The sequence below is a fragment of the Erigeron canadensis genome, chromosome 4 (genome assembly GCF_010389155.1).
Source record: "Erigeron canadensis isolate Cc75 chromosome 4, C_canadensis_v1, whole genome shotgun sequence".
Taxonomy (NCBI): Eukaryota; Viridiplantae; Streptophyta; class Magnoliopsida; order Asterales; family Asteraceae; genus Erigeron; species Erigeron canadensis.
The window spans coordinates 20,615,018-20,631,681 of record NC_057764.1 but is presented as its reverse complement, the minus strand read 5'-3'; the positions used below and the strand labels follow the sequence as shown (position 1 = coordinate 20,631,681).

Below are 16,664 nucleotides of genomic sequence, written 5' to 3'. Positions count from 1 at the left end.
TCGAAACTAAGACTCCCAAGAAAGAAGCCACATTGTGAAAAACTCCCTGACCACTAGACTAACACTCTAATGGCTAGTAGAATACATACTAGATGAAGATTTTTAAAGCTTTTGCTAGTAAAGTTTGGTGGATCATGACCAGATTAAAATCAAGGATTCAAAACTTATCTTTGATCTTGATTTTCGATTTTAATACAAAGGTCAAGTTTACCCGGGATTTCAATCCATACGAATTTAGAACCAAGCTATTAAAGGGAGAAGTTTCTTCAACAATTGATCCAAGAACTGGTCTGGCCATATAGCATAGATATTTACCAACATGCGATTGAATACTAACATTTGTTTAACATTTGTTGTGAAAGTAGAATATGAAGAGGTAATGTATAAATAGCTAATTTCGCGTTGCTTCACTTGTTTCGATTACGTTAATATCTGATACGGTTTGTTATGCTAGCTTACTGGGTTTATTCGATATGCACTTACGTGAAAACCAATACCATAACCTGGCTCAAAAGTTTTCATATTGAGTACATATAACGTACATATATCGATTTATTTCTAAACGAATAAAAAAATCAAAATCTAAAGAAAAGTCAAAAAGCAAAACCAAAAGAAAACCATAAGAAGGAAATGTGAGGATGAATTAAATCCGAAATAGGCTTATAAAAAAAAACCATAAACATACGTTGTCGTATTAACCGCAACGGTACTTAATCCCGGCATAAGCCGGGGTACGAGGGATATATGATGTAGACAGATCTTACCCCTACATAAAGTAGAGAGGCTGCTTCCAGATCCACCGAAGTGGAAGGGACCTCCGGCCCAAAAAGTGTAAAAATTAGGGTTAGATCCACCGGAGTGGAAGTTTTAACCGGATGAGAATAATCTCGATCTCAAACTTTCAACCTCAAATACACGATCTAAATCTCGAAATCATAGGCTCAATCTCCGATCCAAAATCCAGGAGAAAGAGCCGTTAGAGATGAGAGAGCGGAGAAAGAGAAGAGAGAGAAACCCTTTGGAAGTTCAAGACAATACATATTTTTGTCGTAATCACAAAATAAAGTTAGTTAAATCCAATACATAAAGGGAAAAAAAGCAGATACAGCCTAGCCCAAGAAAAAGGTCGAATGGATCAGAATTTGGGCCAAATAAAAATAGAGAAAAATATTTTGTGAGCCACAAACCCACAATGGGGAATATTAATGCCCATGGCCCAATACGGCTGTCTTTTGAAATTGCATTGAAACAAGTATTTCTACCCGGGTATTGCCCGGGAGATACAAAACTTTCGTGACAAAAGTTAAAAAATATTAAGCCAAAAGACAATTTCGTGGCAAAAGTTAAGAAATAAAAGTTGTGGTCAAAAGTAAAGAAACCGAAACTTTGACAACAAAATTTAGAAAGTAAAAGTTATGTGGTAAAAAGCAAATAAAAAAAACTTTCGGAGTGACACTTAAAAAAAGCAAAGCTATGTGAAAAAAAGTACAAAAGTTAAGAAACTTAAGCTTGAAAGCAAATCTTGTCCGGCGAAAGTTTTAAAAACAAAGTTATGTGGCATAAATTAAAAGGGGAAATATATATATATATAAAAAAAAGGTTTCATGGTGAAAGTTTAATAAGTAAAAGTTTTGTGATAAAATAAGAAATAAATAAACTTTTGATGAAAAAAGCTTAAAGACCAAAAGATTTGTGGCAAAAAGTAAATAAAACAAAACTTTGGTGGCAAAAGTTAAAAAAACTTAAATTTTAAAACAAACTTCGTTAAATACCCTTTTGTAACTACCGTTAGTTAGCCAAGTCAGATAACTGTCATTAAGACCGTTAATTATTTTGGTTGTGCAACAACGAGTCGTACCTTATGCATTAAGGAGAGTACTTTTAACTACAATACTCCTCCTCACAGAAGCCGACATTACAATTTAAAGTATATATATAATATATCTTTTGGTTGCGGTCTCGTTTAAAAGACTAAAAGTCAAAAACCAGTTGACAATCAACTCTTGTTTTAGAATATTTGGTAGAAATAAATCACTCTAACTCTTAAGGTAGCCACACTATTTTTTTTTACACAAATTGTTTTTATATCAATAAGACAATAACCAAGACTACTCACTGTTGCCACCATCATCCGTCACCACCCGTCACTGCAGCCACCGACAATCGCAACTGCCACCGTCGTCACTGTAGCCACCGCCAGACGTCACCGTCACCAGCACCAGTTGTCATCGTCGCCGCCACAACGTCATTACCGTTATTTTGTGCAGGTTCCCTCTAGTTTATGTTAAAAGGTGTTATATATCTTACAAAGTTTAGGTATATATATATATATATATATGGTGACAATCAAATGAGAACAAATAAGAACACTTAAAAACTACATTTTGATGCATTAAAAGTCCATAAAACTAACATAGTGCATAACTAATTATCATTATTTAAGTGTTTAACAACACATTGATCCGTCAAAATTGAAAAAATCTCGTTTTTTGTTGGATGCATCATATTGATGAATATGCATTCAAGATGGATGCACAAAAAAAACGTGACTTTTTCGATTTTGACGGATCAATGTGTTGTTAAACACTTAAATAATGATAATTAGTTAAGCACTGTGTTAGTTTTATGGACTTTTAATGCATCAAAATAAGTGTTCTCACCGTTCTTATTTTAAAAGTGTTCTCAACGGAGTGTTATTATATATATATATATATAAAGGAATATAAGGCTGTCCAGCACCTAAGTTTAGGTGTGGAACCCCTCACATACTAATATTTTATTATTTCTTATTTAATGAATAAATGAATGAGCCCCCATGATTTTTATGGATTAAAAAAATAATATGTGGGTGTTCCCCACCTAAGTTTAGACACCCACCAGCCTTATATTCTCATCCCTATATATATATATATATTCAACTTCGCGAAAACCATTTATTTTTAAAAAAATCCACGTTTCATGCTTGAATAATATTTTGCTTAAATCTGGATTTGTATCAAGTTCAATTTTGATTAATAATTTGTTTTCTTTCTCTTTTCATTTTTTCTTAATAAATATATGTGTATTTCTAATTAAAAAACCAAATAGCAACTATAACTATGGTTTGTCAAGGAACATTTGAGGTCTCTTTGTTTTTGTCACTCATTAAATATTGTTTTTGTCAGTCATTAAGTATTGAATGTATTAAATGGTTAAAGATAGAATGTATAAATAATTTCTTAATGTTATACATAGGATCAGTTCAAGCATGAGCATCATCCAGACACGTACGTACAACACTCTAGAAGAAACTTTTTGGAGCAGTTATATACGACTTCAATAAGATTTTTAATTAATTAATTAAAATCAGTTTTCTTGTTTTAATTCAACAAACTTATTTATTTGTCACGAAAAGCTATATAAATTGACAGCTAGGCCAAAATGTTTGGTAACGTTCCCATTTTCCCAACTGTGTCGATCTTATTCTCATAAATGCTCACTCGCTCAACAATACTCGTAATACATACTTCAATTCAAATTTGGCATATAATGAGATTACACATTTATAGATTAAACGAAACATAGAATCACTCATTCATCAATCATATGTTAACAAAACTATTTGCTAAATTCTAATTATACTCGTACCAACCGGTAAGTCGTTCAGTGAGAATACATGACTAGGTTAGGAGTGATTGCATCCGACACCACCGACTTTGTATAATTATCCACGACAATTGTGTGAGTGAGGGATATATAACTATATATAGTTATATGCTCGCAATGCGGTGGTGTGATGGTTGTAGCGGTGGTGACAGGTGGTGGCGTGGTGGTGCTATATGTTTTACAAATATTTCAAATAAAGATTTTTAAAATAATGAATAGAAATTGAGGGACTTTTGGGGTTATCATCAATAACATAATTGTAGAAAATTGAGTGAACTAATTTTTATTTATTTATACTAAATTAAGGATTATGTGGGTTAATTTGGTGGTACGTGGTCGATCTATTTGGAAGCACAAGAATCAAGTGATCCGTTTTCTATGGAAGGTGATAGTAGCTTGAATATCTTAGATCTATTGTAGCAATTTTTTAATTTGTGTTTAAGTTAATTTGATGTAATATATAAACTTGCCTTTTCTTGGTCGATATGCTTGTTAGCCCTTCATACTCTGTAAGTCATTGCGGCATCTTGCCAAAGTTTTTAAATTTATAACCAGTTGTTATTTTTTTCTTACATTAGTGAAATATGATATTAAGGTTATTTTTCGTAGAAAAAGAGTTTTTTATTTATCATAATAGATTTTTGAGACAAATTTGATAAATTTTTAAGCAAATTAGTTTTTTCCTTTTGCATGTTGCGCGGACAAAAAAGTTGCTGGTTGCAGTCAAATTGTAATGCACTATGTGTAATCATTCCATTAATTTGATTAAACACCGGAAATTTTAGATTGTAGGGAATAAGGCGTTTCAAGCACGCCATCTGCTTGCCACGTCACAAGCACGCCATCTGCTTGCCGCGTCACAAGCACGTCCTCTTTTCTCCATCGCATTTATCACGCCCCTTCAGTTTTTTTGACCAAGAACATCCCTCGGGGCACTGTTTCGGGCGTTCCCGGGGGGTTCCGATGGGGAAAAGATGAAATTGAAGGCTGGAGGAACGCTTTGGTCCGGAGCCTTAGGTATGCATTGCATATATACTCAACAATAATGTGGTTTTATACATTGTTTAATTTGTTATGTAGTTATATGTGATATGTGTCCTTTGTGATCCATTATATAAAAGTAATAATACTAATAAAATTATAGTAGCTCTGGAGGGTGAATATGGAAAAGGAAGTCAAACCAACCACACTTGAAAGGGTATAAGGCTATTTTAAGATTGCATGCCAAGTTAGCCATATTTCTATATCATCTTTCACTCTTGAAGTCATATCTACTCTCCTTGAATTTCTTTCCACAATAATAATGGCAATTTCTTATTTCAATATTTCTTTATTAAAGCTTACACTTTTCTTACTAATTCATGTTCCTTTGATCTACATATCCAATGCTAAACCAGATATTAATCACCATATGAAAGAAGGTCCAAAAAACCATAAGGTTTCTGCTATTCTGATATTTGGAGACTCTACTTCTGATCCCGGAAACAACAACTTTATTCCTACTCCTTTCAAAGGTAATTTTCCACCCTATGGAAGAGATTATCCAAATCGAAAGCCAACTGGACGGTTTACGAATGGACTATTAGCCAGCGATATGATTGGTAAGTTGTCACATGCCATAAAATGTTGCAATATGTTGATTTAGTTTTCTTGCATTCTTGATCATGATCCTGATATAATATTAACTTTTTTATTTGTGAATTTTTGAATAATATGTAGCTAGGTATATTGGAGTAAAGGACAATGTGCCAGCTTATTTGGACCCTTCACTAACAGTTTATGATTTAATGACTGGGGTTAGTTTTGCTTCGGCGGGATCCGGATATGACCCCCTTACACCAACAATAAGTGTACGTATATCTATCTTTTCTCTTTCACTTTCTATCTCTCCCCCTAGCTTGTCTCTATCTTTGATTAATAATTATATGTCGGTGCAAAAGAAAGTGATTAAAACGAATTAATCTCTACACTATTAATTAAGTGTGCTAAAACATAAATTTTAATTTGCTACGTATACAAATATATACTTATAAAAAGTGGTCATCAATAACTCATGTAACTAGTTTTCGGAGTATCACATTAGACTAATCACCTAATCACTACCACACTAATCCTGTACATGCTCAACACATAACTAATCCATCACTAGTCTGGAACCACAATTTATTTAGTTTTTACCTTTAATTAAATTAAAGGTGAAACACAAAATTAAAAAAAAACCCTCAAATGCTCGCGATTAAAACCACGAACGTACCATGGATAACGAGACACACAATGATGATTAATATCTGATTTAGCATATATTCTAAATATGCTAAATCAGATATTATTCTAGTTTTTCATAGTGCTTATATAATTAGCGGTTGCTAATTATATACTGTAATTACTAATACGAGTTCATATATAATTAGCAGTTGCTAGCCTTTTAAGTGCAAGTCAAGTGCTAGAATTGTAAATTGTAATGATGACACCACAAGTTTTTCACAGTGCATATATTCTAACCGATCGATCTCTTTCTTCACAGAATGTCATTTCATTGCCAAAACAACTAGAGTATTTCAAAGAGTACAAGAGTAGACTAGTTGCAAAGATTGGGAAGGAGAAAACAATGGAAATTGTTAACAATGCACTCTATATATTGAGTGCCGGTACAAATGATTTTGTGGTGAATTATTTTACATTACCAATTAGAAGACACAAATACAGTCTTCCAAGCTACATGGACTTCGTGATGAACAAACAGTTGGATTTCTTACAGGTAATTTGCTGTTTTTTTATACAGGAAACTACTTTAATTCTACTTTTAAACTACCTCGAATGTCTAAATTGAATCTGATACTATGCCCAAATTACTTCCCTCCATCCCATCCCCACATTATCTTATATATAAATGATAAATGTTTATAATTGTCATAGCTCAATTTAGGCTCTAAATTTATCAGGAATAGCTAGATACGTTAAAAATTAGTGACATTAATATATAGCAGTTAAAACATAAAATTATCGACCCAAAAAGTATAGTCTTACTATTTTCCAAAATTGCTATATTTCGGACGTACTGCCTTTTGGCATGTTTACTTTATTCGAGTATGGAAAATTTCCTATTTATAGAAAACAAAAACAAAAACGAAGTGTATAACTCGAGAATTCGCCCATGTTCATTGCTTATTTGTTTGTATTTTCTTATCCACTTCATTTATTGTCAAAACCCATCTAGAAAATAATCCTATTCAGCGAGAGTCATGAATTGCTTTTTATGAAATTCAATATTAAAGTTAAAGATAATGAATCCATCAATAATTAGCAGTCTTTGTCATTTGTCAAATATAACTTGTTAAACTTTGGCAATAATTCACACGTACGTCGGTATTCATATCCATTCACATTCGTGTTTATATCCATATCCACATACATATTTCATCGAGTACCAACTAGTTCATCAATAGTGATTAGTGTCAATACAACAAAAATACTAAATTCTTTATATATATGTATTACTTCACACTCGATCTTAGTAAGATATGAAAAAATTAGTCAAGTTCTTCATGCTTGTAAATGTATAATTTTTCTTCATTTTTGCTAGTGAAAAATTTAATGAACCATGCATAATAATTTTGACATGCAGTTATAATAAAACTAAATAAGTGTGAATAAATATTAAACTTATCTTATATTTGGACATGCATAATAATTTAAAGCAGCATGGTTGGATCAGTGGTAAACACATTTGCCTCTGGAAACAGAGTTCATGGGTTCAATCTTCATCCCATGCAAAGGTTGGAAGGCCTTTTCTACCATTTAGGTAGAAACTGGAAGCAGCCTCTCTACTTAGGTATAGGTAAGGTTTGCCTACATCTTAAGCTCCCCCATACACCGTCGAGGTATTGAGACTCAAAACCCGTAAGAGACGACACTAAACAGTTATTTTTTATATTTGGATGTAACATGTGGATGATTAATTTAATACGGAGTATTAAATACATAGAAAATAGTTTTATTCTCTTATTAAAGTATAATAATCTGGAATTAAATCCATATATATATGCATCTAACATATGGATGGTTAAGTTAATATAAAATACATAAAAAATAGTTTTATTCTCTTAATAAAGTATAATAATTTGGAATTAAATCAATATATGCATGTAACATATGGATGGTTAAGTTAATATTAAATACATAGAAAATAGTTTTATTCTCTTATTAAAGTATAATAATCTGGAATTAAATCAACAGATGTATTCACAAAATTAAATTCAAGCTTTTTGTAAACATCTCATGGATCTGAATCATGTTCAAATAAAATAATATAAGTATTACTCAATTCAGGCTTAAGGGCTATAAATAAGATACATAATATAAATGTACCTATAAAATAATTTTTAAAAGATGGATTTTTAATATAAAAGTTATTATGCACGTTAGCTTTTAAAATTATATTTAACATTTTAACTTCCAACTACTATAAAAGCAATCAATTTTCTTTTAATTGAAATGTGTTGTGTATCATATTCGACATCAGTAAATCTTGGAACTATAAAAGTCATTATAATTAATTGGTTTATCTTTAAATAATGCATCAACTTTATACACTTATTTATATGGTTGTAAAGCTCGGTTATCTCGGCCGATATATCCCTGATATATCGCTTATCGGTGGTTGACCGAGATGATATATTCCCGATATATCCTCGATAAATCTGATATATACCCGACATATCCCCGATATATTGCTTATCGGTGGTCAACCGAGACGATACCAAAAAGCGATATTTACAACCTTGCTTATTTATATACATGTGTTCTGCAAATCTTCATACTCTCAGTTTTATATACTTGTATTATGTTAACCTTTGTAAGCTTAATTATCTTAATTATTATATTATCAACATTTAAATAATTATTTTACTTTAATATTTCTTTTACATTAACTAACATTAAATGCATCATATTCTTGGATTTTCATGTAGTTCAATTTATAGTTGTAAGGGGTTACTATGAACACCTACATATCAGGTATATTTGACAGAATTAGCTGTAGCTAATAGTTGAAGCTGTAAGTTGTTTCTTTTTTTAAGAGTTGTTAACTCGAGCTTTTATTTTTAAAATGGTTTGGAACGAAATTTGTAGCTGCAAAATAAGAGTATAATTTGTGGGGTGAATTAATTGGTTTTTTCGAGAGTCCTGATTATCGGACATACGTGTAATTTAGGAGTAGGATAGAATGTCGTTCTAAAAAATATATATGGCTAAAAAAGACAAACAAATAAAAATATAAATTTTATACTTTATAATGGTAGTCATTAATTATATATGTATGGGAAAGTGAAGATGGGGTTGTTTCAGACCAAATTTGGGTGAAAAATCTTCTATATCTTGGTTTTTTATTCCATAAAAATCATGGGGCCCATCATTTATTCATTAATATTAAAATATTAATATGTGAGAGATTTTTCATCAAACTTATGTGTGTAACAACCCCACACTCACTTTTTCCATATATATATATATATATATATATTTAGCATTGCCAAATACATCATTTTGTATATTTGTTTCAAGAACATATTTTTTAGACATACATCATCATGGAAAAAACTTTAAAAATAGGTTGGAACTCTGTAAATCTGTCATCCACCAAGCTGTTATTCGTAATTAATCTTTATTTTCAAGCCTGTAAGAGCATGGGGTATGGCGCTCGATGTAGACCACAAATCCTATTTGGATAATCAGCGTCGCCCCTCAACCATACCGCCATCTTGGTTCTTGGTTCATGGTTCTTGATGCGGCAATCAAACCCCGTTGTCCAACGTCAGTGTTTCTTTTGTTTTCTTCCTTTTTATTTCGTGTATGGTGTTTACATCTATCAACATATATTATTATAATTATTATTATTATTATTATTATTATTGTTATTGTTATTATTATTTTATAAAAATAACACTTTTAATATATAATATAGATAATAGGGTAACACTCCGGTGAGAACACTTAATACATCATTTTGATGCATTAAAAGTCCATAAAACTAACATAGTGCATAACTAATTATCATTAGTTAGATATTTAACAACACATTGATCCGTCAAAATCAAAAAAATCACGTTTTTTGTTTTGTGCATCCATCTAACAAAAAACGAGATTTTTTGGATTTCAACGGATCAATGCGTTGTTGGACACTTAAATAATGATAATTAGTTATGCACTATGTTAGTTTTATGGACTTTTAATGCATCAAAATGTAGTTTTAAGTATTCTCATTTGTTCTCATTTTAATTTGGTTTTCATTTGATAACCACTTTATATCGAAAGTTGTATGTACATTTTAAAGAGAGAGAAAGGGTTGTTTCTGGATGGCGGTGAATCACGTGATTCAACAAAAGAGATGATAGATTCTCCTTTTTTTCCCTCCATTTGATATACAATTTTATAATTTAAACCCTACATTATTAATAGTTATTAAACAATGGTATTTTAGTTTGAAATTTTAGAACTTATATACGTTAGCTTATGATTATTTTTTTTTATCAATTGATATTTCAATCGTAATGAGTAATGACTTCATTATTCTTAGATTACTCAGTTTTCATTATTGATATATTTTTATTTGTATTTTTGAATAAAAAGTTAGTTAACAATAATTTAAGTATTATTATAAGTAAAATAAATTAATGAAAAAAGTGGTGTTTTGCATTCTGCTTCTTTCTAACGGCCTAAAAATGATGAAATGATGAAAACTGATGTGACACTGAAGTGACGTTTTAGATAGTTCTGGATCCTTGAACCAAACTGATGCTCTAATAGTGAATGAAAGGGTATTAGAGTAAGTTTACATCTTAAAAGCTACATCCCTAAGAAACGCTTATTGTACTAGTGTTGAGTTTGAAGTTGTTTTCAAAACTAAAAGCTTGTAGCTTTTCCAACCAAAAGAAGCTTTTAAAATTTTAAGAGCTTTTAATTTAAAATGAAAAATTAAAATTGTTGAAAATTTTTAAAAAACTTGTGCCAAACATTGACATCCATTTCGTTTATATAGTCCACATCGACTAAAAGCAATTTCAAGTAGAATCGGATGATATTGTTACCCCCAAATTCAACCAAACCGAACGAAACCCATAAGTTTTCATTTTGATGTATCATTTATCTTACTCAACCTCCCATATCTAACATCTAATGACCATAAAGACAACCACCTACATACAAAAAGTTTATGATATGTACATTGAATATAAATAGTTATACTCGTAGTGCAAATAATTAATTGAATAATGTCTACCATATAAATGTGTGTTGTCGTTCTTATTTTGTGGTCCTATAGGGTTTGGGATTTCATCAATGTATGGTTACCTACTTTCCTGTTGGGCTTATTCGGGGATAAAGGCTCGTTGTTGATCCACGAACCTAGTTTCAAATCAAGTGTTTGCATCTTTATCATAAATGCAATTATATTTTCCCCAAAGTTAGCATAAAGTTTGGGGTACTATTGGCTTATAATATTATTCTCACATTTGAAACTGGTTAGATAAATATTTGAAATTCACACAATGATATTTTTATCAGTATTATTTTATTTCTAAATCGGAAGTCTTAACTTTAATCATGGGTAGTATAAAAAGTTTATAAAAGATGAACAACAATTTTAGGAGGAAACTATTTTTTTTTTAAACTTTATGATTAGTTACCAAAATACCACAAGGGCGGGAGTGTGGTAATGACCAAATTAGTATTCTTACATAGGTATGTCAATCTAAACTTTTTGCGTTGTCATTGAAAGAACATTACGTTAAAAATAGAAAATTGAAAAACAACTTATTCATATCATACAAACCTCTAATTTAATTTCTTGTAAAATTTCTTATATAATCATTGTAATATTCATTCTATAATCAGGGTTTGTGGAATGAAGGTGCTCGAAAAATTGGCGTTGCTGGGCTACCTCCAATGGGTTGCTTGCCTATTGTTATCACTCTTTTCTCCAAAAATGCATTGTTTGATCGCAGTTGTATTGATTACTTCTCATCTGTAGCAAGGAATTATAATTTCATTCTTCAAGCTCGACTAAATCTTATGCAATCTAATCATGCCTTATTTGGTGCCCGAATCACGTATCTTGATACTTATTCATCCTTATTTGACGCAGTTGCGGGTCATAAGTATGGTAAGTTTTTTTCCCCATAGTTTTCTTATCTAGTTTTAACTCTTATTAAAAAAATTTCTAGTAATGTCTTTTATGTTTTTTCTTTTTCTTTTGACAGGGTTTAAAGAAGTCAAACGTGGTTGTTGTGGAACGGGTTTATTGGAAACGACATTCTTATGCAATCCCAAGTCAATTACGTGTTTGGATGCATCTAAATATGCATTCTGGGATTCGATACACCCATCAGAAGAAATGTACAGAATTTTTTTCGAATCAACAAAATCGGTCATTGATAATATGATCAACTAAACAAATACAGGCCTAAGTGCATGGCTATTTAGAAACATGATTACGACTTTTCAATATACAAAGATGGAGTGGTACTGCCAAAATGGTCTATTTGCTCCGGTCGATCTTAATGTAATTAAAAAGGCGCATGTGTATTAATTTGTTGGTATACAACATCAATTATTAATTTTGAAGTCGATATTCAGTCTCTATCTATAAATACGAAGTACATGTATTTGTTTCCTAACTATTCAATTAAATATATAGAAATAAAAAAGTTGGTTTACTATATTCGTGTTATCAAGCTAGAATGACACCTTTCACCTTTCATGTCTTTGAAAACTTGATTATCTTCTTTCCCATGTTTCATTTCTACAAAACGTACGTTCACCCAACTCATCGTTTTATCCAAACATAACATCACAAACACAAACCAACCATAACACTCGCATACACAAAGATACTAATTAAATGGGGTGGACCGTTAATAGATTGACAAAATCGGGTATCATGACGGATGAACTCTTAGAGTATTCACAGTGCCCAGGACTCATCCTTCAAAGACTAATCCTTGTCACTATCACATTAGCTCCACATCAGCCCAAGGACTAACCAATGATGCATCCCCAAAACACCTATAATACCAGGACTAGTCTAGATACCACAATTTATTTATTTTTACCTTTTTAACCCAATATTCTACCATATATTTAATTATATCTTTTAACTCTTTAACTTATACAACTTCAATTTTTTTAGTAAAAACACACTTAAAAATTTCATTAAATAAAAAACATACAATACAATAATATAAAGCATACATAATACTAACACATTAATAATATTAAAACATAAACATATTTAATACTAACACATTATTTTAAAGCATACATAAGACTAACACTCAGAATAGTCCGAGTCTAAAGTACGGTCGTTGTCATTGTGATGAATGTAACGATATGGTTCAGGAGACCCGACAGCGTCGCCGGGTTGCAGAGATGCGTACTCCTCCCAGGGTCAATCAGGTAATCATCAGGACGACGACCACCGATAGCGCTTTGCTAGAATAATGTGTAGTCTAGAGTTTTATTTAATGTTTTAGTGAAAGCGATAAGCTGGAAAATAGTTTAATTGAGCCAGTCGATCTTCTGTCGAAGATAAATAATATACTCATCTTTGACGGAGTTACGAGCATGTTCTGCAGCTTCAAGTCGATCAATTTCGGTTGTGATTGCCGCTTTGTTGAAAGTTATGTTCTCAATTACATTGTTAAATACAGATCTGTTTGTATCATCGTTATGCATTTGATTCTGCATGCCCAATTTTGCATCGTGAACGGTCATGTTTGGTATGTTGTTTGCCATGGTTCTTTTGTGAATGTGTGTTATTTGCTTAGAAAAGTGTGTGTTTTTTAGCAGAGAATAAGAAGGAAAATGGTTTGTATATATATATGATAAATAGGGACCAAAAGTGTAAAAATTTTAAAATTATGAAATATGGCTGTTGAGGGACCATTTGTGTAAAAATTTTTGAAATTTAATTTCCAACTGTTACATTGAAACAAAAAAAAAAAGAAAAAAAAAAGAAAGTGAAACGAGCTTGGGGACGGACGGACAAAAACGAACCGAAGGACGAGTCACACATAACGGTGTGCAATCGTCTAAGTGTGAACGAGGGGGAGAATGAGCAAGGACGAATACACTACGAATACTCGTATAAGTCCAAAAAAAAATGTTTATATATCTTGATGTTTTTAGAAAATAAATGAATCTTTTAATTTAAAATTACATAAAAGATCTTATGATAATGATTAATTAACTCCCCCCTCCTAACAAAAAAAATACAAAAAAAATAGAAAAAGAAAATTAATAACGATAATTATCAAAAATCTGTCTTAATATGTCACTAACAAAAAGGGGAAATGATTTTCCCAAATTACCCTAACATGATGGTAGGGTAATCTAAAGTCGCGTTTGGTTCACATAATATTTTTTAATGGAATAGAATTTAATGGAATGGAATGGAATGAAATGGAATTAAATTCAATCAAGATGTTTGGTTGGTAAAATGTATTAAGGAATGTTTTGATAAAATCCCCAAAATGACATATTTGCCCTTTCTTTGTATATTTACAATAGTATTTTTCTTAGAATAAAAAAAGAAGCGGATCCCAAATTCATTTGGTTATATATATATATATATATATATATATATTCCTTTCTAGATATAAAGAAAACAGAGACATGAGTACATCACTTTCCCATTGTTAATCAAGATGTCACTTTCCCATTCCTTTTGTTTCCCCTTTTTCTTTAATCGGAGACACTCCATAAAATTTTATTATTGTTTACAGATTATCAATAATAACATTAATCAGTAGAAAGTTAAAGATGCTCCTTTTCGATTATGGCAGAAGTGGGTTGTTTTCGGCAGAGCCGGTTCTGAGGATTTGGATGCTTAGGTCTAAATGGTAAAATTTATGCCCACATAATTATTATTTTTTAATAATACAACACAACTTGTATAAAGGGTTGGAACCCAGACAAGCTAGACGGCTCATCTCACGCCGATTTTTTCAAAATAAATAAAAATTCATAAACAAATACTTATTAACAAGACTTTGAATTAAATTTACAACAAATTAAATGAGTCTATCTAAAATGAGTCTAAGTGCACTTTTTGATACAAAAGCTTCATTGATTTGTCATATTTCACATTAGGTAAGAACCTCATTTTAATACTTAATATTGATTTGACTCGTGGTATTTACTAAATATTGAGTATATAACTTCTTCTTGTTGCCTTTTTATGTTTTTTATTTGGGCATCAAATGGTTGTTTATGATTTATATGAACAAATAAGTGACTAACCAATTAAAAGTATAAAAAATAATATGACAAAAAGAAGAAAACTATGTCTATATTCTATTTTTCTGTTAAAATCTTAATACATATATTAAATTAAAAAACTACATATATAAAAAAATAAATAGAAAAATATAAAAGAAAGTTGTCACCTTGAAATGGAAGAAAGTTGTATGGTTGGATATGGATGTGTAGATTTTGATAGTATAGTATAGTATATATGATAAGATATTGATCTTTCTGCTTTTCCTTTTGATTTATTCAAAATCTCAAAAACGACCATAGGTAAATTAGTACTCGTAAAAGAATGAATTTGAGACAAAAGAATGGAAAGTATAGCTATTTCTTTCTTATAGTGGGCTTACACTCTAAAATCTATTGAAAGTGATAAAATTGAGCCTAGTACATGTATGTATAGACTTGTATCTTGCTGCCTCCTTAACTTTTTCTGCTTTGGTCCTGAGCCCATCCAGCCCACTAGCAATGCCGGCTCTGGTTTTCGGGTGGGTGGGTGTGTGGTGGTTGTTTCCAGCTGTGTGGTAGTGGTGGCTATTTCTGGCTGCGTATGTGACCATTGTTTCTGGGTGGGTGGCAGTGGATGATTTCGGTTGGGTGGGTGGCGGTGGATGTTCCCGGCAGGGTTAGGTGGTGGTGGTGGACTAGAAGGTACAGTTGTAGATGTGGAGATGGTTTGAGGAAGAAGATACTTGTAAGGATAGTATGGTATTTTTAGCTTCAAGCTTTGATGGAATTAAATTCCATCACACCTACCCAAAGAATGTGATTCACATGAATGAGGTAATCTTAACATTCCATTTGAATTGAATTCCTTCCAATATTTGTAACCAAACATGAAATGGAATGGAATTAGATTCCAATTCCATCAAATTCCTTCCAAATTTCACGAACCAAACGTGCCATAAGAATTAAAGATTCTTGTCCTTTCATTTTTAATCAAGGGTCAAGATTTTTCCAATTTGACTCAAGTTGAGGAAATAACTTGAGTGAATCCCTTCCATATTTATTACTATCATATAGTGTGGATACCATGGTATGTTCTTTTTAAAAGTTTTGCTATATACAAATCTAAAAATTTATAAAATAGACATTAAGAAACTGAGTTTTTGATAAAGAAGTATAACATTTTATACATATTGAATATAACTCTTAAGTTTGCATTATCATTTCTATTTATCTATGCTTTCTTCTTAAATTTGGCCAATACGACAATTCCATAAGTCCAGAACTTCCAAATAACCGCAGAAAATAAAAAGTACATTTCAACCAATTCACGAAAATAGCAGTGATTTTTAAAAGTTTTACTTTGTAGCAATGAACTTTCATTTATTCCGAAAATAGTAACATTTGACATGCGTATATGATGACATGAACATTTTATGATTACGTGACACTTATTAATGACGTGACATCCTTTATAACTACAGAAAATAAAAAGGGCTTTTCGATCAATTTACGAAAATAACAGTTACATTTAAAAGTTTACTTTTTAGTAATAAACTCTCATTTATTGTCGGATTACTCCAACACCGACGACGGTGGTGTTGGAGGTGGAGGTGGTTTCTTCTCGATTTCTTCAACTAATTTATAAAACCGCTGGCGGTTTGCTCAAATTCGAGCTAAACTCTGAACCTCCGCTATTTTTATCTATGTCATCCATCAACGAATTTTTCTTAAACGGCCCATATCCGTCCTATAAAACGTTTTGGCAT

At 31.3% G+C, this 16,664-nt stretch overlaps 1 protein-coding gene across 2 annotated transcripts; it reads left to right on the top strand.

Annotated features, from left to right (window-relative positions):
- The first annotated feature begins 4,540 nt into the window (after window positions 1–4,540).
- On the top strand, window positions 4,541–12,361 carry LOC122596080 (GDSL esterase/lipase At5g45960). 2 transcript variants are annotated; one of them, XM_043768594.1, is made up of 6 exons: window positions 4,541–4,662; window positions 5,043–5,246; window positions 5,365–5,495; window positions 6,170–6,403; window positions 11,536–11,803; window positions 11,901–12,361. In XM_043768594.1, the coding sequence occupies exons 1-6, from the start codon at window positions 4,620–4,622 to the stop codon at window positions 12,089–12,091; spliced, it is 1,071 nt and encodes a 356-aa protein (XP_043624529.1). In that variant the 5' UTR covers window positions 4,541–4,619; the 3' UTR covers window positions 12,092–12,361. The 2 variants fall into 2 exon arrangements, with proteins under 2 accessions (XP_043624529.1, XP_043624528.1); XM_043768593.1 differs by lacking the exon at window positions 4,541–4,662 and having other exon boundaries at window positions 4,890–5,246.
- Window positions 12,362–16,664: the final 4,303 nt, after the last annotated feature.

Bases quoted from the DNA above. Each gene is read 5' to 3' on its own strand.
- LOC122596080 (XM_043768593.1), top strand. From the start codon at position 4,949: ATGGCAATTTCTTATTTCAATATTTCTTTATTAAAGCTTACACTTTTC. The intron at 6,404-11,535 runs GTAATTTGCTGT...TTCTATAATCAG, and splicing joins AACAGTTGGATTTCTTACAG to GGTTTGTGGAATGAAGGTGC. The intron at 11,804-11,900 runs GTAAGTTTTTTT...TTCTTTTGACAG, and splicing joins AGTTGCGGGTCATAAGTATG to GGTTTAAAGAAGTCAAACGT.